The sequence below is a fragment of the Argentina anserina genome, chromosome 4, assembly GCF_933775445.1.
Source record: "Argentina anserina chromosome 4, drPotAnse1.1, whole genome shotgun sequence".
NCBI classification, from domain to species: Eukaryota; Viridiplantae; Streptophyta; class Magnoliopsida; order Rosales; family Rosaceae; genus Argentina; species Argentina anserina.
The window spans coordinates 8,907,258-8,929,921 of NC_065875.1; the positions used below are offsets into that span (position 1 = coordinate 8,907,258).

General features: G+C 38.4%; 2 protein-coding genes across 2 annotated transcripts; one reads left to right on the forward strand and one right to left on the reverse strand.

The window, feature by feature from the left end:
- Positions 1 to 2,106: 2,106 nt before the first annotated feature.
- LOC126791827 (heptahelical transmembrane protein 2) lies at positions 2,107 to 4,401 on the forward strand. The gene is made up of 4 exons (XM_050518318.1): positions 2,107 to 2,414; positions 2,538 to 2,621; positions 2,731 to 2,818; positions 3,451 to 4,401. Exons 1-4 carry the CDS (start codon positions 2,173 to 2,175, stop codon positions 4,126 to 4,128), a joined length of 1,092 nt encoding a protein of 363 aa, XP_050374275.1. The 5' UTR covers positions 2,107 to 2,172; the 3' UTR covers positions 4,129 to 4,401.
- A 20-nt stretch (positions 4,402 to 4,421) lies between these two features.
- Positions 4,422 to 19,208, reverse strand: LOC126791816 (protein REDUCED CHLOROPLAST COVERAGE 2). The gene is made up of 23 exons (XM_050518303.1): positions 18,918 to 19,208; positions 18,149 to 18,210; positions 17,067 to 17,159; positions 16,867 to 16,939; positions 16,451 to 16,783; positions 16,300 to 16,364; positions 16,023 to 16,154; positions 15,875 to 15,916; positions 15,259 to 15,783; positions 15,000 to 15,163; positions 14,380 to 14,902; positions 14,119 to 14,181; positions 13,936 to 14,037; positions 13,247 to 13,567; positions 12,734 to 12,826; positions 12,529 to 12,630; positions 12,326 to 12,430; positions 11,831 to 11,964; positions 11,282 to 11,465; positions 9,972 to 10,103; positions 7,643 to 7,755; positions 7,064 to 7,142; positions 4,422 to 6,946 (listed from the first exon to the last, which is right to left on the reverse strand). Exons 1-23 carry the CDS (start codon positions 18,985 to 18,987, stop codon positions 4,925 to 4,927), a joined length of 5,532 nt encoding a protein of 1,843 aa, XP_050374260.1. The 5' UTR covers positions 18,988 to 19,208; the 3' UTR covers positions 4,422 to 4,924.
- Between the last annotated feature and the right edge of the window lie 3,456 nt (positions 19,209 to 22,664).

Genomic DNA, 22,664 nt, shown 5'->3' on the forward strand with positions numbered 1-22,664 from the left:
GCTCTTCGTAGTGCGTCTGCATTGGAGTTGCTTATGGACACAAGCAGTTGGTGTTCAACACAGAATGGTTCACGACTTGAACCATCTTCTGGATCCACAGATGTAGTTTGTTTATCAGAAGACTAAATGTGATAGTGACTCTTTTGCGGGTGTGGGAGTTTGGCATGGTCTGATTCCACCGGTGAGCAGAAGTGTTGTAATTGGGAACTACCTTGTGCCCTACTCAAACACTCCAACTCTACATCCATATTAACCACATTGCTAGAAAGTAACATGCCTCTTTGGACGTTTGCGTTGGTTTGTCTTTACCAATATGCATAAGCTTTCCTATTTCCCAACTCCCAAGTGAGAAGCAAACATCTAGTTCAACAACCTCCCCTCATTGTACGTATTTAATTAAAAAAATTGTACGTAGCTAATATGATCACCATCCAACATGTTTGTATGTTGTTTTTTTTTCTCATTTCATTAGTCGATGATCATATCAACAAGAAACCCCGGAGCTCTTTCTTGCAGAAAACGAACTCTGAAGCCTTTACAACACATTACAGTTGATCTAGGTAAACTCCCGTAACAAACTTCATTATGGCCATGCAGCTGTATCAAATGCCACAAGGATACTCTAAACTTTGCCACAACAAACTTCATTGTTGGGTGCTTCAATTTGTATGCATCTTTATTCAAACCATGTTCGTACTTACACTGTTACACATCAATATTATTTACCCAAATTGGCAAATTGCAAACGTAAATTACTAATAAATTATCTATACAAAATCACAACAGCTCAGCCTATCAAAATATGAACACTGAGTGTAACCATCTTTCAAGTTCCATTGTTCAGACCTCAATTCAACCTGCCCTATAATAAAAATAAAAATATAAATGATAGTAGGGAAACAATGGTAATTTGTAGGGCTGGATTGGTTGGTATACCAGTCTTAATTTTCTAATACCACATACCAACCAATATATATTTGGTATGAAAAATCCACAATTTATACCAACCAATAAAGTTGGTACGGTTGGTAATGGGCTTGTACCAACATATTTAAGGCCCAAAAATTTAGAAGCCTAATCCAAATAAGTAATAACAAATAAGTGAAATAGCAATAGAATTCCAAAGTCTTATATAACTTCAACCAAATTACCAAATACAAAGTCATAGAAAGCCAAAGTCCAAATAGTCAAACGGTTAAAGTACTTATGAATTCTTAAAACAATTGAAAAAATGAATGATGGGTTTAAATACGATATATGTTGACATGTTGTAAGCAGTGATGGTGTTACTGATAAGTCTAAGCATTTGTACTTGGGAATTCGATTGAATCGATTCATTCATAATTAAATAAAAAAATTGAAGACGAGAAAAAGAGTGTACTTGAAAAAGAAACTCAGAGAGATCAGATTAATGTTAGTAGATTTATACGGTTTGGATTTATTTTTCAATAAATCTACGGTTGAAATTTAAAGATATATATATATATATATTTTTAATTTAATAATTTAATATAATATAAGTTGGTAGGTACGATATACTATGGTATATGGAAAATCTATACCACATACTTACCGTATTTTTAATATTAATATGGTATATGGTAATATATCGTGTACCGAATATTAAATATATCCACATATTTAATACGGTTGGTATACGAATTAGTTGTAATTGTTTTATATACCACTGTCACCCCTAATAATTTGTTTAAAAAAAAAAACAAAACAAAACCATGCAACAAAACTTGGGGAATTGATTTATGAGAATTTTGAAACACGTGCAGAAAGTGGTTGGCCCAACCAGCCCAATACATTGATTAATGTCCTAGAAAGGCCAGAATCACTTTTGTCTTTAAATTATAGGTCACCAAAATTACGTTTCTCACCTTCCGCCAAATTTGAATGTTTGAAACCGAATAAATTCCAGGTCAACATAGACTCACCCAACTGCCGATCCCCTGCAGTTCAGAACAACCTTTCTCTGACTTTCACCTAGAGAACCAATCACTATTCGCCACGTACACGCACCCTCATTTCTTAAAGAAAAGAATAACCAGAGTGGTCGCATATAAATAGAAACTAGAGAGACCACAAGTGACGAAATAAGAGAGAGAGCGGGAGGAGGTTTCAGATCTGCCGGAGAACCAAAACCGGAGGCGTTTTCCGGCAGCGATGTGTAATCACGGGAAGCAGCAGCAGCAGCAGACGAAGAAGAAACAGAGCACTAGTAGTGGGAATAATTACAATAAGGAGAGGAAGAAGAATTCGAAGAAGATGCTGGCCAAGTTTCAGGACCTGCCGCAGTATATGAAGGACAACGAGTACATCTTGGACTATTACCGCTGCGAGTGGCCGTTGAAGGATGTCATCTTCAGCATCGTAGGCTGGCACAACGAAACCCTCAATATATGGACGTACGTTAATTACTGTTTCGCTTTCTTTTCTGCTAGTAATTCATCGTTTTTAGTTGTTTTGGGAGAAATTAATGGCGGGTTGATCGATTGTTGATTAAGGGTTTGTTGTTGTTGTTGCTGCAGGCATTTGTTGGGGTTCATGATATTCGTGGGACTAACGGTGATGAGCTTTAAGGACATGGGAGCTCTGCTCGGCAATTTCTCCAGGTGAGGGGCTGGGAATATACTGGTCATCGCTATTTGCGCGTTTAGCTAGTGGGTGGCATTTTCGTAATTTCAACTAGTTTCTTTTGCTTTGGCTGTTGGCAATAATCAGGGCTGGGATTTCCGGGCCCTTTCTGACGATGACGATGATGATGATGAAGATGAACCAGCTCAATGTCTCCGACAGTGGATTTGCCCAGGTCAAATTCTTCTTTCTTCTTCTTTTTCCAATTTTTTTGTTTTTATTTTTTAAATATTCTTTGAAGGTTCGACTTGATAGGTTTTCTCCTGGGATTAAATTTTTCTCGTATAGAGTCACGGAATAAATATGAGATGGGGCCCACACGTTTTAGACAGCTATCGTTCTTTTAGCATTGTGGGTCCCATCTAATGGTAGTTGTAGCCTATCATATTGTAGAGGCGGCTTTGCTTAGGTTGGCAAGTTGGTAATATTTTTCATTTTTGTATCGTAAAAAAGTTGGTTTTCCCAAAATATCAGAAAAATAATAAAAATTGGAAATTTACCACTAGATTTCTTAAACAAAACTAATAAATTAGACATTTTGGTTCTTTTAACGTGACTACCTGGTAATGCTTAGCATAGTTTGATTCTTCTTTTTTTTCTTAAGACGGTTTTTAGCATTTTGATAAAACACGGACATTTATAAAGTGTAAGCACCGGGAATGATTCTTTTCTCAACCTATAGAGTTACAAAGAAATTGTGTGTAACTGTGTATGCTGCATTGATCATTTGAATAAAACTCTGAGTTCAGGCAATGATGATATATAATAGTCTCTCATGCAATATGTGGATCTATGTTTTATTTGCAGAATTCACATATGAAGGAAATGTCACAGTCATCATTCATTCATACTAACAAGGAAGATGGTTTTGGTGCAATTCCAAGCTGGCCTTGGTTTGTGTTCTTAAGTGGTGCTATGGGCTGCTTAATCTGCAGCTCCCTATCCCACCTCTTTGCTTGTCACTCCAAACGCTTCAACTTTTTCTTTTGGCGTCTGGATTATGCCGGCATCTCCCTTATGATAGTTTGCTCCTTCTTTGCTCCCATATACTATACCTTCCACTGCAATCCATACTCTCGCCTTTTCTATCTTTCTTCAATCTCCGTTCTGGGTGTACTTGTCATCATTACACTCCTTTCCCCGAGTCTCTCTGCGCCCCGTTTCCGGTCATTTAGGGCAACTCTCTTCCTCTCCATGGGCTTCTCCGGTGTCATTCCTGCTGTTCATGCCCTTGTTATCCATCGGGACCAAAAACCAATACTTGTTGCTCTGGGGTATGAACTTGCTATGGCCATTTTTTATGCCACTGGAGCAGGGTTCTATGTTAGTAGGATACCTGAACGCTGGAGACCCGGTAAATTTGATATTGCAGGACACAGCCATCAGATCTTCCATGTGTTTGTTGTGTTAGGCGCTCTTGCGCACAGTGCTGCCACTCTAGCTGTCATGGATTTTCGGCGAGGATCGCCAACCTGTGTATATTAGGCATTCCATTCACAAGCGTAGCTACGCATCACACCAGTGAGGAATCAAGTCTCTGTGTACTGCACCAAGTTTTGTATTGCTTTCTTGTTTAGCTTGGCCTTGGCTCTCCATCCGAAGGAAAAAGCCTGCATTTTCGTTGAAATAGGTGAGTTCATGTTGTAACTTGTATCAGTAGACGATGATCAAGTTTCTATGGGCAACAGGTGGTATCATTCCATATCACCAGTGACCGTATTCAATTTAATACATTTGCCTCTGTAATAGTGCGTACAATTCCCCCTGCAATGCAAAAGTAGTTTGTTTTGCAAACCGCATGAAGAACATACCAATAGAACAAACTGAGGCCGATTAATGTTATCAGATCACTAATAACTTATTACAGAAGAACAAATGAACTTTATTGTCTCACAATCTTTCCAAGAAATCAACATCCGCGAGTACATGATTAAACTAAACAGCCTAAGGTTCCTTCATTATCAGTTGACATCCAACAAAAATAGATTATATCAGAAAGAAGTAAAAATTGAACAGGAAAGGAATTTGAGCCACCAATGATTTATTCACTAGCACTTAACCGCACTCGGGCATATTCTTTCGCATGCCATTCTCTTGTAAAAGTTCTCAATCCACGCTTCAGCAGACAGTTATTGGAAAGTATTCACACTCCGCAGGGTTGTACTGGAAAATTTCTTTCTACAGCTGGCCCTTCACATCCCAGTTTTGTATCTCACTTCTCTTGTACAGAACTACAAGCTGTGAACTGGTTGGTATACTAAAAAGTATATATGATCCTTCTTCAACTACTAACCTCAATGACCTCAGCTTCATTATCGCTATAATCTCCCCAACATTTGCTTGGTTTTTCTTCAACTACTACATTGCTAGCCTCCTTTTCCTCGCTAGTATCACCAGGAACTGTATCCGTGTCAATTGGCTTATCTTCAATTTCTGGGCGAACATCTACGTTATCTGCAGATTGTTCTTCCTGCAGCTTTCCTTCAATTGGTTCATTGTCACATTCAGTTTGTGCCGATAACTTATCATCAGTCACTTTTGCAGCTTCTTCAGGGTTTGTTCTGACACCAATATCAGCAGTCACAACTGGCGATGATTCGTCTGAACTGAGCGGAGATGTCGGAGAACCATTTTGAGTCAATGGAGTACCATTTGGTGATACTGGATATCCATTTGGTGAAACAGGATAACCATTTGGGGATGGCAAGAAACCGTTGGGCGACACTGGATAACCATTTTGAACCCAAGGTTGGCCGGGTACAAACTCAGCTGCATGTGGGTTCATAATTCTAGGAGGGCCATCCCCAGTATGCTCGCCATTTTGAAAGCTATGTTTATTACGTGAAACCCGGCTTCCAGATCTGTTATAGCCACCAGACAATCGTGGACCATAAGGAACTCTTGCTGTCGCTGACTGATGAGGTGATCTACGGACAGGATTAACTGCAAGCATTGGAGGAATATTTACAGGTGGGGGCAAAATCCCTCCATGATCTTTGAAACCTGGAACTGGAACCGGAATTGAGCCAAAAACTGGAATGGGTGATGGATTAAAAGGAGGTGCGGCTGCAGAAAGTTTTTTGCTCGTCTCCTTTCCAGTTTCTTGTTCATCTACCTTTTCCCCATCTGTTGGCACTGCTTTAACTATGTTGCCATTGGGTAATTTTCCCTCTGTATCAGGACTGTTGGTGGTGGTTAAAGGAGGTATAGGTTCTGAATCAGAGGAAGTCCTGAGGCAACTGTCTGGCCCCAGAGCTTCTGACAACTGACATTCAGAAGCAGTGGTACTTGGAGCTTGGGGAGTGTCAGATATCTCAACCGTAGGAACAACTTTTACATTTTGTACTTTTGCGCCTTCAAAAGCAGGGTTTTCTAATTCTACAGCTTCAGCTTCAACTTGTACTCCAACACTAGCATGCTTTACAACTTCCAGGGACTCTTTTGCCTCAGAATCCTTCACCTTTGCTGCTCGTATAATAGAAGGGCCTTTCTCAGATTTCCCTCCTGTGGGTTTCTGATTTTTATCTTCCTTTATATCTTTTATTGTCACGTCACCAACAATGATCTCAATTGTAGGTGTCTCCTGGCCGCCCTCAGAAGTCTGTACATTAGGAAGATCTCCCTTCGGTAACTGCTCTGCCACTGCCTTCACAATTGTCCCAGGTGGAGCCAAAGCAACTTCTTTGTAGGAAAAGAGCTTTCCAGCTGACTGAACACTGATTGGACTTGCAGACTTGACAACTGGATCAGTAGAAGCTGGAGTAGATGGTGCTGACTTTGGGTTTGGCAATCTCTCAACAGCTCCAGTAGCTGATGTGCTAGAGTTGTTTGGCTTTGGACTGAAGCTTGCACTCTTGACAAACTTCTTTGACACTGGAAGAGCAGGTCCAGTTAAAGAAGCAGGCTCATTTGGACTTGTCTTAGGGGATGTGAAAGTATTGGTCTTGCCTCGATATCTTGATGACTGGGATGTATTGATAAAGTTCGTATTCAGTTTTTCAAGACTTGGCCTCCTAGATCCAATAGATTTGCGACCTGTAAGTGACCGGCCTTTAGGAACAGCCTCTTGCCAGCCTTCGTCTGAGGTGTCATCTTGTGCCAGATCATCACTCGTAGCAAATACAATTGATTGCTCAAGTAGACGTGAATCAGATTTCTCATTTCTAGGTTCTGCTAACTGTGCTTCAGACTTGTTTTCTTTATCGCTCAAATTCTCTGCAACAGGATGACTTGGTAACAAATTTTCGTCCTTCTGGTACTCATCAGAGACAGCTTCCCCGTTCTGACCTGGTTTTCCCTTGACCTGTATTCCAAACAAGATATCAGTCAGATAATATCTCAGAAAAGATAAATAAATAAATAAAACAAAGAGAGAACAGAGCCTCTGTTCAAACTTATCAGCTGGTTAAGAGTGTAAGACCTTCAATCGAGCTTTCCTTTGAGCCTCTCTTGCTTTCATATCAGCATCTGGTGTTATGTAATCCAAAAGATCTGAAACACTGATCAAAGAAGAAAGGCATTGCCTGTAATTGTTGACATCAAAAGAGAAAAACTGCAAGACTATACCTCAATGAATTTGGCACATGTAATCCTGAATAACCAGAGGCAATACAATGATAACACATAAAAACAAGAGGACACTCTTTCCTCAAGTAACCTATGAATCAAAAATGCCATAATTCGTGGACCTTCTTTTTTAAATAAAGAAGAGGAATTTCATCAATCATGGCAACTGAACCACTTTGACACAACAACCCTCATATTTCATTAAACTATGCTTCTGGGAATCATGTCCCTTGACACAAACCTCTCAATTTTCATTCAACTATGACTCTGTGATTAGTGTAACCTGACAAACAGATAGCCTAAAAGTCAAAACATTACAATATAACAAATCTAAAATTTACCAAGTTGCTTAACTCTGCTTTTTGTTAGTACTCATTACCATTATAACAAATATACAATTTACCAAGTTATTAATTCCGCTTTCTGTTATTACCTCAAATGACCTTTGCTAGAGATTGAGGCGTCTGGCTTTGGTGTACCATTCCGTGCAGCTTCTTGCTGCTCCAAAGCTTTGGATTCAAAATATTCAAGCCATGCAGCCGCATCCTAGAATATTTGATATATAAATTAATAAAAAAATCAGCATACTCATTATAAATACTAGATGAAAGCAAACCCAATGGGTGTGAATAATAATGTGAAGTTGAGAAAATTTATCAAATGGTGGGGAGTTACTACAGAAGTACAGATAGTGGGGAAGATGCACAGAGTGGGTATGTTATGAGCAGAATGGTGGAGTTTATGTTTCTCAAAAAAAATTTTGTTTCAATTTTGTTACTTACCTTTCCATCCCTAAATTATTAAACATGATTACAAATTAACATGTGATGTAAGAATCAATACGTAATTCACAACTTTGGCTAGCAAAGCCTATTCTTCTATAAATGGAGTAAATATATACTAAGTATCTGCACACTATGCATGTGGTTATAAAGTTACCGCAAACTAATAAGCTGTGGGAACAAGTGTGCAATGATAGGAGGACAAAGTGTGACGTTTTTAATATGATTATGCCCTATTCTTACTCTTTGTTACTTCTTATTTAGTGTTTTATATTTTCTTTTGTTATATTAAGTGTTTAGGTAGAGCTAGATTCGAATATGTGTGAATTGATGATGAAAATGTGCTAAGTGTTAGAAATCCATATTTAGCTATGATTCCTTACTCGATTAGGACTTTACTTTCATATTTTCATTATTTCCTATTTCTAATTTCCGATTCCTTTCAGGAAAGACAAATCCTAGATGGATTAGGAGAAGTGATGCCGTGCTATTCCGAGTCAGAAGAGGAGAAGGTCTTGCCGTGTGAAGCCATCTCAATGTCGGATATGGAGTGATGATGTCGTGAGAGTGTTCTAGAAGATTGATGTCGTGCAGCCTTGATTAGTCTCTTGTTCGGATTTGGTTTTCGACTACGAGTTGGATTTGGATTTTAGAATCAATATCAAAGAAGATTTCAATGTCCATATTGGATTCTATCTCTTCATTGGCACGGCATATAGGCTGTTTTGTTCTCCTATATATAGAGCACGACATGGACAAAATTTCATCATCAATCCTTGCGCCAAGTACTAGCTAAAGCTCTGCCCAAACACATCATCAAAGACCAAGAACCCTACAATATGAAATCAGCCATCCTTCACCATATTTTCGATCCAAAGCTTGGAGCCTAGGATATCCATTCCCTTAAAGATCTCGTGTTAACCTTTGTGTGATACCTTGGAGGATTATTCAAAATGTAACTAAATTTTATGTTTAAATTTCAGAATTGTATGTTTTTGTTCTTGGATGATTTCTATTTAGGTTTTGTTAAAGTTTATTATGATCTTGTCTATGAGATTGTTTTAGATTTTCGAATTGTGTAATGAATAAAGGGTTTTCGATTTCTATTCAATGATTTTAGGTTTTCTTGCCGTGTGTTTCTATTCATATACTTAATTTTCAGTGTTCTTATATTATATTGCATGTGTGATTGATACATGCAGTTGATGATTGCATATGTTAATTATTTAAGGTACAAACGGTTATGATGCTTGGAGTTGATTAGTTGTTTTGTTTATTTGTTATATTCACTAATTATTTGCTTAGGTTATTATGTATGCTTGGGGCTTAGCATGACTATCTAGCTTTCGGTTTGGACTCGTGCTATGAACACGTTATCTCTACTTGTGACTCGGAGTTGCATGATAAGTTAGTGTTAGATTTCTAGTAAGGCTCGGAGCTAAGCTTGAATGTGTCAAGTGTCAATGTGATAGGAAAACCTCAGAGGACTCTAATTGCATGATCAATTCTAGGTTGCTAAAGAAACCTACGGCATGAACTTGAATGAGATTAGAATTCGTTGCCTTTCTTCTTATGTGATTTGTTTGGTGATTGCTTGTGTGTTGATTGGTTGATCACATGAATATATTAGATTATGTTTTATTTTCTGTTCATATCTTAAACCGTACCTATCAAAAATTTAAACCAATTCGTGATTTCGATGTTATGTGGTTCTGTGATTCATCCCCGTCTTTGGATCCCCGGCTTGTAACGACACCCTGCTTGCTTATACTACTAACGATTGTTTTACAGGGTTAATATTAATGTCGAGTAATCGAACTGAACATCCAAGTATGTTTAAATGCGATGGTATAAAGGTATTTATTGGGTGATGTGATTGACAGAATGTGCTCCTCAAAATCATATAGATTAGGTATTTATTACTAAAGGTTAAGCAAACAATATGACACTGGAATATATAATATTAAAACCAATAAATACCTGTGTGCGTAAATCCTCAGACCCAAGTTTTGCCTGCAGAATTTGCAAGGTAGTTTGTTCGTGCTGAACACTTAACGAGTACGCCTCCATCAAAGAGAGTGCGATGGCTATGGCATGATAGCTCGCAGCAGTCTAAAATACAAAAAATAAAATAAAAAAATTAAAAGATGTACAAAATCCATCAACGCAATACTGGTGATGCACATTTGTACACAAAAACAAATGCAAGCAAGGATGTTCATGGACAAATGACATGTAGAGCACTAAAATGAATCTCTTGGGTAATGGTTAAGGAAAAATATGAACAAACCCCTGAAGAACAAATGAGAGGTTTAAGATATCTTCCAGTAGACCCATATTTGCTCGTTTAAGGTGGTTAAAAGATGCAGGGTCATAATCTAATTGATTCCCCCCGTATCTGAGATGTCTGTGACAAACACCAGTATTTCTGATTTAATATTGACTCATTTTGGGCCAAATTTCTGAATTAACAGAATACCAGAGAAAAATGACAAATCTGCTTGAATAATATATGCATAAATTTTTATGAATTGAGAAGGGAGGAGTTTATGCAATTATAGTCTTAATCAATTATTGACATTCCTAATTCCTCCGAATCGAAGTCTAATGTCCAATAAACAAGGCTAATTATCAAGAGGATGAACAATAACAAAGACAACCTTGGCTTATCCATTACACTGTCCAATATACTCGCCCATACTTCCTAACTAGCAAACCGATCATCCAAAAGCATGAAACTTTTTATGCAGTTGAAGTACATGGGTAAAAGAGCATAATATGATCATCTTACGAATTGGTATTACTATTGTAATTTGGCAGATGAAAACACATAATTTTGATTTCGAGGGTACATTTTCTGACTGTAAATGGACTAATCATCTATTGTATGCATTCCTTATATCGATACATTTACTTAGCAAAGAGAGGGGGCAGAGAGAGATCCTGATTCCATCTCTGAAACTTAAAGTACAATTTATAAAAGCTATTGATAACAAAATATGAATCAGCATCAAGGAAGCAATCTGATCACCATTTAAGGAATAACAAAAGGAATCAAAATAATATATATATATATATATATAACATCTGAACAGAATAGGGTTCACGTTATTTACAGTTTAAATTACTCAGTTTGATGAAGATCCAGACACTAAATTATTTTACGTTGATTGTTACCTCCAAGTATATCTGAGAAATTGCGGCCTAATTAGCAACATTTTAGAACTACCTACATCAATGTGTGTGTGTGTGTGTGTGTGTGTGTGAGAGAGAGAGAGAGAGAGAGAGACCTGTATGTGATCAGCTCCAAGTAGCCTTTGATTGCACTTAAGAGCTTCATGGAGGTACCTAAGAGCAACATGGACATTCCCCAAACCTTCTTCCATCATTGCTACATTGATATAGGTGGCAGCCGTGTTTGGATGAGATGGCCCACATGTTAGGTGCAAAAGATACAGAGCACGGTTGACGTACCTAGAATCCATTACGAGAAAGTAAGCTTTGGTCCTCAAATGCACGTAAAACAGTGACCTCATTTGAGAGAGAGAGTGAGAGAGAGACAGGTGACTCTACTTGTTTTATATTGATCCATGCTAATTCAAGGCAAATGAAATTAGTGTGAATGCACAATGACAACATTGTTTTCTCCATGATGGTCAAACATCTAGCTGTAACATGATTATGTAATTAAAGAGATGGAACCAGGTATTCACCAGGTGTTGTAACTAAAAGGGAACCAAGTACATAGTAAAATAAGCAAATTAACACATGCGAAGCGTTAATCACCTATAATACCGCATACTAACAAAGTATGTGGAGAGAGAGAGAAAGAGACATACTTCAAGGCCAACTCTGTATGTTGAAGTCGGTAGTAGAACACCGCTAAATCCCCGTAACTTTTCATTGTATCAGGATGATCAAGGCCGAGCTCTCTCTCATTAATATCCAATGCTTTCTGCTGGTAGATGGTTGCCTGTAGATAGTAAACAAGTACACTACATGTTATACAATGTAGCACAAATCACAAGTCAAGATCAATCCTGATGACAAATTTTGTCTAAGAAGAACATGAAAAGGGTATTCAATTGATGCACTTTGTAGAATAAACCATCAGAACACTGCACATAATAGGTTCGACTAAAATGTACTCAAAAAGTTATTTTCTCTGTCATCAAAGTTGTTGAGAATTCTAAACTTTAGTATAGATCTACTGTGTAGTCAATGACTATTTAGTAATCTGCTTTTCTTTTACCAATTCTTCCCAATTTTAAAGTGCGACTTGAAAGATTAATATTAAAGGATTTCCCAAAAAAATAAATTAGTAAAGCATATACCTGATTAAAATCCCCAGTGTGATACAGTACTACAGCAAGAAGACTATATGCTCCAGCAGTCATTCGATGATACGGCCCACATACCGATACGAGTTTTGACAACGCCTGCCAGATTTATGTGAAAGTTGGATCAATTACTAATGATTAAGAAATTCTTTTCTGATAATAAAACAATTAACTATAAAACATAAGAGGTTGCATACCTTGGTACCATAGTTAACAGCGTCCTCCAGTTTACCTTTGTCCAAAGATGTCTTAGAAGATTCCAGAAGTGTGCGTCCATCAGCAGATGAACATGCAACATGCTGTGAATTGAAAGTATGAAAAGCTTTATAACAAATTACAAACCAAGGTTCTATTCCCAATCAAACTTTCTGAAGTTATACTATAAAAAAGGTAGGTGTTTACCTTGTACACAGGGACCATGCTTACTATATCTGATTTTCTAAAAGGAGACGAAGTGTCCATTTCATAGTCCCTTGGCACAAGCTCAAGGCCAACCTGATCAAGCATCACTTTGATTTCAATACTAAATAGGCAGTGACTTCAGTTAGAATCAAGATGCAAGTAGTACAAGAAAAGGTCTAATCTATATTTGACGGGGAAAACTTCGGTTTTGCTGAAGTTTAACAACCCAAAATTGGCCCCTCAATTACATTAGCCAACATATTAACTGATATATGTTATATATATTATATATATGACATACAGCATTACAGCCTATCAAAACGTAAAACATGAAGGCCAAACACCAACTAGCCCACATGCCAATTTCATTTATAAATTTAGACTTCATTTTATTTCCCATTTATGTTCTAACATTATCTGTATTTAATTTAATAACAATATAAGAAAAAAGAGAAGCAAATGATGCAGACAAACTAAATGGTGAAGAGCATCATTCAGGAAGGCTAGTACTACCTTATGGCACAATCCACGAAGAATGGCAAACTTTCTCAAGTCCTCAACACTTTCATGTTTCCATTGCCATCCAAATCTCTTCAATAGAAAACTTTCCACCCACTTCCATTTTAACGCATCATCACAAGTAATGGCTCCATCCCCATTTTCAGCTGATGGGGTCCCAAGGAGAATATTTAGACATGCTGCTATTGATGGAGCCAAGTCTGCAACATTATCAACTGCTGCGACAACAGCTTGCAGTATGTGTTTGTATGCCCGCACAACCATCTCATGGATACAGAGTGATTGTACATGAGGGAGCTTATCTGCGAGTTCAACCTAGTATAACACAAAGAAGGTAACAACTTAAGAATCCACTTATGAACCATTTCAACCCGTCTGTGTATCGTCTTTAGAACTTAAAATAATGAAGGAAAATGAATCTTAATTTGGTCAAACAGTGGTATCAACACCATTTGATTGTCCTAAATGGCTAAAGTGGAGGAGAAATGTCTGACCGAAAAGTATCAATATAAATTTCGGCTTTGCTTTTCCCACATTATATTCCATTCATATATCATCAACAACACCCTTTGTTCTCTTTAAAGAACCAATAATTACTTAAGAGTTCAAAATATTTTTAAAAGGATGCATAGAAACAATACAACTGTAGAAGATGATGAAGACAAAATTGAAAGAGAAATTACCACGCGTCCCAAGGAACACATTTGCAACCCCCTTGTATGCATAAAATCTGTCAATGTCCTTCCATCAACTGGTGAAAGTTCAAGGGAGCCAAAATCTGCAACCTACGAAAATAACCAAAGATGTTAAAAGGAAAGAATGTGAAGACAAAGAAGAGAACACAAAATCTGCAATTAGGAACCAACCAGTTTTGGAAGTGCAGTATCAGCATAATACTTGTGTGCCATTTCAATCAACTCATCGGGTGACTGCCAATATAAACAATCAATCAAATATGAAGCATGAACGCTACATCAGATCTAGCAACACAGGAAATTCAACTTTCATGAATGTATGATAAAAACAGTCGGCACTCGAACACTGAAATGTGACAATAAGAGATAGTCCCAGGTCTAAACAACTACAAGTAATACTCAAATGAAACTATCAATATGCAACTGCGAAACCTTAAGGTGGAGACCGGTATCTGATTCTTTGAGGCGTGAGTATGATGCACCAGGAAGTAGCTTTCTCCAAATCATTTCCTTTTCAGCTTCTCGCTTTTGCAACTCCTCCTGACTGGTGGCGTCTGAATTCTTATTATGATCAAGGTTGTTACCACCAATAATTTCCTTCCCTGGTTCAGTTTTACTGCTCCTGATATCCATTTTCTTTTTTATTTCCTTCAGCAGTCCTCCTTGCCTTCCCAGGCCCTTAACAGCAGGCTCAATCTTAGCTTCTTCATTTTTCTTAGGATCATTTTTTGCTGACGCTTGATTTTGCAGGTGTTGAACCCAACATGCTCCAAGTTCCCATCTTATCGACTTAGTGAAATTAGATGGTCCGCCCTGCAACTTTAACAAACTTTCTTCGAGTACTTTCCTTACTAATGACCTAGCAGAACGTAAATTTTCAAAATCTGTACTCAGGCTTCTTTGAACTGTAGTTGATGACTGAAGGCTCAATGACGGTTGTAATAGGATTCTCAGGCTGAAATGTAAATTTTACGGGAAAATGTGTTGGTATCAGTACTTTGTGGCTTATTGTGCACAAAAAAAAAAACAAAGCCATATGTACATCAACTGACCTATTAACATTTAAGGAATTTGCACCTCCTTCCGGCTGGTCCTCAATTTCAATGTCCTGAGGCACAGGACTTCCCACCCAATTCACCTCAGCTAAAAGTAAAACTTTAACAACAGCAGTAAATCCACAGTGCCTAACAACTACAACACCTAGCGTAGAAGTATCCTGCCAGACAAGAAAGAAATGAATTCAGATGTTTAATAATCACTCCAACGTTTTCTAGAACTATGGAACAACTATCATTAATTCAATAAGCTCACATGAACGGTTGCACTCTCATCAGCTGTTATGCCTTTGAGAAGGTTTCTCTGAGTAACTTCTTCTTGTGGAATTCCTAAAACTTGACTGCCGTCATTCTTGCAATCCACCTTTATACTGGCATCAGGTGCATCTCTAACAATCTTAATGATTAAATCTCCAACTTTTTCCTCATGTTGAAGTGAAAGAGTGGAATCATTTAGGGAAGATTGATGAGTGGCAATTAGGCTCTTAATAGCTGCAACAGCTTTAAGAACTGAGACGTCGACAAATAAACTGTGAAGCAGAAAGGCCTTCCGATCTCTAACTTGCCTCTCCTCTGCTGTTGCACAAGGCATTGCTGCCAGAATGGCAAACTCCTTCCCCCATGGCCTGTTATCATGTTTGCCATCTCTTCCCTGCCCACCCCCATTTCCTCCCCAGTTTTCATCTTCTAGAGGAAGCGGCGGGAAAACAGACGGATTCTCAGCAACAACTGGAGGGACTACCCATGTATTTGCTCGGAAACCGTAAGGAAGGTTCCCAAACTGAAATCAACAGGACCACTTTTAGTAAAACTGCCGTACCTTAATTCAAACTAAAATTTTCACTAAATTAATGCGAAAATTAAACACCTACTTTATTGTGCTCAGTGAAGGCCTTCATGACAGCACTGTATGCCTGCAAGATTGCAATGCAGGCAAACCTCAAAAGTTACAGCTAACACTAAACGTAGCGAATGAGGTCTAATTCAATCACAATAAAAAACTGAAAATGAGGAACATACAGCATCGAAAGGGCGGCTTATCTGTTGAAGCAAAGCAACCAAAGAGTGAGTAATAAGAGGACGTTTTCCAGCAGGGTAGAACCCTTTTCTGGATGCAACTATAGTCGTCGGCTTCCCACTACAAACCCTGACCTGCAATAACCATCATAACTAACTCGATCACACAATGCCGATTGTGCTACTTTCAACTCAACCCTAATTCAACACTTTAGTTTCAAATTCCAAATAAAAAAAGAAAAAAAAAGAAATCACAATATGCAGAGCCAGCCTCACTTACATCAATTTGAAACAGGTCCTCCTCCGTCTTGTCCTCAAGAAACGGACGGCTAGATCTTCTGACGTCTGCAACGCCACCGCAAAATCGCCACCGTTAAAATGCGTCCGAGAACGAGCGCAGTGAAAATAGAGAGAGATTATTGGCGACTTACAGTGGAGTGGAGGAGTGAGGTTCGACAAGGAGAAGAAGTCGTAGAACTGGCCGAGCTTCGGCGGAGGATACATTGCCGGCTCGCCACCTTTCTCGCCGGCGATCGGAATCGGACTCGAAACTTTGCTCTTCGAAACGGCATTCTGCTCGTCTCCGTTTCGGCCAACCTCGTCCAAACCGGACTCTTTCGAATTAGACCGAACCGGAGCGGGAGCAGAACCGGGGGTCCTGGGCGAAGAAGAAGACGAGGAGGAGGACCCAAACGACGTCGTGCAGGCGACGATGTCAGCCAGTCGTCGGATATGAGCCACTGCCTGCTCTTCCGTGTAGTCCTCTGAAGAAATAAATACGTTTTTAATTATTTTTGTTTTACAGGTGTTGCGATCTTGTGCGGCAGGGTGTAGAGTAAGGATTTACCTTCGACGATGGTGAGGTGGCAGGGTTTGAGAGAGAGGATGTCCACGGTATCTTTCAGTCTGGGTCCTCGCACCTGATCCCGACTCGGAATAATTAGGTGAAATTCGGGAAAGTACAACACACATGAAAAGTGATCTTTACCAATAAATGATGTTGGATCCGGTGGGGGCCACTTGGGAAGAAGCAAGTAAATACGTTACCTCGTGGGATAGGGAGAAATTGGTCAAATGACATGTGTCTACGTGGACTCCCAACAGCTTTCTCACATCTAGGATCCTGTCCGTAGAGATACCCTAAAAACACCCATTTTTACCAAGTCAATTAACTATTTGCCAAGAATTACTGTCACAGTAAAAATAATTGCCTCTAGTCTTTCCATATTTAGATAACTTATATTAGTAACTTATTATTGCCATGCGTTTTAAACTGCAGGCGACAGTCTAAAGTAAATGTTTTGTTAGTTAAACTAGATCAATAGGGTAACAACCAGAAACGGACCTTAGTTAAGGGCTGTCTGGGCTATAGCCCGGTAAGAACTTTTCTGGTTCCATTATTACTTATTATTATGAACTCCACCTTCTAATAGACCTGAAGTATTATATAGACATTACCAAAAAAAAAAGTATTATATAGACCTTAAGTGTAGATTTCAAAAATCTACTATTACATACATCCTAATGATTTGGTGTCGTTTCATTGGCTGTGCTAATGATCAAACCATCCAAAAAATATAGGTTGTTAAAAAACTATACACTATTATGTATTTAGCTTCTCAATTTGCTTGTTGTTTTTGTGGTTTTGATATAAAAAAAGTATATGTACTCAAATCTTGTATCTGTTCTAAGTAGCAACTATGTATTCAAATACATTTAAAGGACCAATTCACTACAACAATTGACAAAAGTTAAAAACAAATACAGTGTCATTTGTTGGTACAATGTTGTGTTCTTCAACGAGACTCAAGCTCTTATTTGAAAAAAAAAAAAAAAAGAGCCTCAATGAAGCTCACAGTTTGTCATAATGAGGCAACCAATAATGCGGCGGCCCTAAGGTAGTAGTAGTAGTAGTTATGTGTGTGTTGGTGTCGATATCAGAAATCTAATATCATTGTCAAACCATTAATCCATTATGCCTTTGAGAAAATTGAAAATTTATACTAACGAGAATGTATCTCTATGACCGATAAATGGCTATACTGAGTATCAAACTCAGTAGAAAAAGAAATATTTATCTCAATTTACAGATAACATAGATATTTGCGAAAATCATACGGACTTCATACCTTGAGTGTCACTTGCGATTCATCCGGTGTTTCAATGATAATCTCGATTACGGTAGGCAAAACTGTGATCATTAATCAATATATTTTCAGCATATATAAGAAAAAAAAAAGTGAGGTGATTAACAGACTCTACGAGTGTTAATTACCCCGGCCAGCAAAAGAAACTTACACTTGAAGAAAAGGATACCATTACATTCTAGTACTCTAATTCTCTTGGGCGTATATGACCTATCTAATTTTACCTGAATTTCTTTTTGTTACCTTTTAAATTTTACCTCAATTATAGAACAATTTGCATCCCATTGTCTATGTGCCTTAATTTTTTTTTCTTTTTCCAAAAGATAAAGAGATATTATAAACAATATCTCTTCAACTTTACCATTGTCCTTCAAATTATCTGGTTTATGGGATTTTGTTAAGAAAATGAGATTTTCATGTACAAAGTGATGATGAAAATGGGAGTGAAATCTGGGTGTGGAATGTGGTTGAGAAATGGGAGTTTCATGATACAATATAAGAATATTGGGGAGGCAGGTAAGTAGATATGAAGCAGCCATGGAGGAGCAGAACCAGGAGACCAATTCCCATTGATGAAAAATGAAGAAAACAAAGTAGCACATCATATAGTATAATTTGTCCACAAAAAAACCATATAGTTGTATATAATTCAAAAGAAGAGTAGAGAAGAAAATCAAAGCAATGGAAATTAATATATACGGAATAGATTCGATGAGCAGTTTGAGAGATGAAAATGAAAGAATGAACGAACCTTTCTCTTCTTTCTTCTTCTTGTCTCCCTTGGATTTGTGTGGCTTGGCTTTCCCTGTTTTGGGAGCCATTGTGCACCAAACCTATTGCGTTGGTTATATAGGCTAAGCTGATTCAGCTCTCTCTTTCTTGGAGCTAGTTCTAACCGTCTTTGAACGTGCGATGATATCTATGGCTTCCGAAATTGAATGTATCGAATAAACAACTACTTCTCTTCCACAACTTCACAATATCTCCGTCCACCACACTACTCCCCTTAGATTAATTCAACACGTTAATACGAAACAGGTTGAGAAGTCGCAAAATTAACCAGAAACAGATAGAAATGCCAATGGTTGGAACCAGCAAGCTATCTTTTCATCTCTTTTTTTGTTTTTTGTTTTTTTTTTCCTTGATGAAATGATGGATTTGGATTTTGGGTTAGAGAGAGTGGGGGATTCGAGGAGGTAGGAAATGAAGCAGGGTTTCAGTTTTTACATGCCAGAAGTGATAGGAGATGAGGAGCTGAAGTTGAAAAAGGGAAGCTTGGTATTGGGATATTAATTTCTGAACACAAGTGATAGAGAGCTGGGGACAGACATAGAGAAAGAGAGTGTGTGAGAATGAATGAGTGAGAGAGGGAGAGAGAGAGAGAGAGAGAGATATAAGTTTGTTTTTTGGAGAGGGAGATTTGGAGGTGGATAGGATAAGGTAAGCCAAGCAATGCAATGCCTTATACGTGTGCTCAAACACAAACGAGAGACAACGTGAGGCTAGCGATTTCGGGCCTCTCATTTTTCTTCTGCCTCCTTGCTAGCTTAGCTTCGTCGATTTCATATTTTACACCACATCTACTAGGACCCTTCCATGTCTCACTCAGTAGAGCTTTCCTTTTCGATTCTGGTACGTTATGTAATTGGAAGCAAATAGCAGGGAATTCAGAAGCCCGAGTTGGACGGTTCCTCAAAGATTTATTACACATTGGTGATACACTCTAGGTATTTACAAACCTAGCGACAATTAGGGTTCACTGTATTACACAAGCAAGGAATGTAAGTGAGAATGATCGGAATGATACGGGAGGCGCACAAGTAAGAAAAAAAAGTTAGCATCATGGATGCATGTAGTGAATGCTAACCTTGGTTAAGAGTAACCTTGGCACCGCACGGGTCATATTCCGCTGCATAGTAAGTCGGCCCATGCCAGTTGGTATCAGAGCCTGGATGGTTGATTCGTGGTGAATGACTTTCCAGGGCTGAAACATTTACTTGATTGAAGGTGATACCAATTGGACAATGAAGAAGACCGCTATGACAGGCTTGATAGCGCCTGCAGTTGCATTGTTCAAGCAAGCCTATGAAGTTATGAAATGGCCGAGAGCATGCCAAGAGTTGAGAAATGAGCAAAGCGACACAAGCATAGGTTAGGGGTTCAACCTTGCCAAAAGGAAAGAGTTGCCAGCAAGCACGGAAGGGCGACACCGTGCTTAAAGGTAGGAAGCCTATAGTGGGCATATGCAGGAAAGTGGTGAAAGAGTATGTTGGCGAGTTGGATATGTTGTCGGAAGGATATGTGGGAGGTGAGCCGTGGAGGCGAGCCTCGCCCAACAAATTAACACCCAGGGGCAGAGTTCTCCATATGACTACCCCGTGGGTGAGGGGTTGACAAGGGATGCTTATATGCTGAGTGAGCATGATGGTGGATGCTCAGGAGGCTAGTAAGGTACATATGCTTCCAAGGGACGGTCAAATAGAAGGAAGCGAGGACCATCAAGATCTTGGCCTACTGTCATGCCACTTGCTACGAGGTGCAAGGTGCACGCTGGTCATTAAGGGGTTGGCACTAGCCGGGATGGCATGGAAGCCTATCGGTTGGGCAAGTGTCATGGGAGTACCATGACACGAGGAAGCGATCGGTAAGTCACAAGTTGTTAGACTCATGTGTGAGTAGTTTTCGTTGGTGGAACCTCACAAGCAAGGCATGTAGGTGAGAAGGATCAAAATGACACAGGAGGCGCGGCGCACAAGTTAGAAAAGAAAGTTGGCATCATGGATGCATGTTGAGTTAGGCTGGCCAATGTAAATTGAGACGCGACAAGCACCAGAGCTCGAAGGCTACGGCTTTCTTTAATTTCGGTCTTAGTAATATTTGCTCGTCAACGATGTGTTGGAGCTGATTATAATGATTTTTAAGTGATATCTTTCAGAAATGGAGTGGAAATAAATTTGCGGACCCACTCCTTACCATGTTCACCCGCCTAGATTAACTCATGTTTCGTTTTCATTTATCATGATTATATCATAGTTAACGGAAGCAAACTTACTGACAATCCAGTTATTTGCTGACCCATAACCACCCAACTAGATTAACGTCATGTGTCATTTTCATTTACCATGGTTATATTATAAATATCTATTTCGGAAATGAGATTTCCGGAAATTTATATTTTTATTTTAGTAGTTATCCGGAAATGAAATTTCTGGAAAACTATGAGTTTATTTAAGTTGCGACATGTCCCACATGTCGAGTTATTATAATTTTTTCCTTTGAGTTACATGATCCGATTATATGATTTTATTGAGAAATTATCGGAAATGAGATTTCCAGGAAAGTTTGTAAATCTAATAATTTTATTTAACTATTTTGAGTCATCTTGAGTTATATATTTCTTTTGATTATTATATATGGTTGGGAACCATACTTGAGATTATTTTGAAATATGTTTTTAGGCATGTGGGACATGCCCTTGATTATTTTTGATGCCATATTTGTGAGATTACGCTAGCATATTGTTACATCTTATGGTGTCGGTGACTACCCTCATGTAGTGCACTCAAATCATTTATGTCTGGGAAGCGATGTGATATAGTCAGTAATATCACGAAAACCGAGTATCCTCTCCGTTAACATGACGTGAATGTATTGGGAGCATGTGCGTATTTCTATTTGCCCGGGGGGCACTTGGTATGGCTTGGTTATTTTCTTTGGCTAGCGCGCTAGTTCACTTTCTAATATTATTGGTTATTTTCTTTGGCTAGTGGGGCTAGTTCACCTTCTAATATTTTATTTTTATTTTTTTAGGCTAGCGGGGCAAGTCCACTTATTAATATTATTTGTTATTTTCTTTGGCTAACGAGGCTAGTCCACTTATTAATATTATTTGATATTTTTCTGGGACTAGCCCCCGCTAGTCCACTTTCTATATATCTTTTGTCGATATTATTTTGACTAACGGGGGCTAGTCCATTTACGTTTAATTATTCATTGTTAAACGTTGTTTTAATAACTCTTGCATGCATCATATTTTCGTACTTTAAAGAAAATGGGGAAGCAAATAAAATTGCTTATCTTATTCAATATTTGATTTCGTCCACTCACTCTAACATGTTTCGTTTTAAATTACTTTTTCATGGGCTCTTCGTTTTCAATCGCCCAATTTGTAGGAAAAACTAGATGATGTCAAGGGTACCTAAAGTTGAGACATAGGCATCCTTGCAGTTTCCGATAAGTTTTGACGTTTTAGTTATTGCCCTAGTAAATCTTGAAATGTAAACAAGTTGTAAATTATAATTACATCCTTAAGTTTTAGTTGTGGAGTTGGTTATATGAATTGGGAGCACAGAGGCTCCAAGTGTTGAGGTAGGACTTGTGAATTTAAAAGTGTTTCAATTTTGACAGGTTAGGGTTGTTCATTTTGAAGGAGGGTCATGCCGAATTTTCGGTAGATTTTCGTTGAGGTGGATCACGTAGGACTTGCTTCGAATTTCAG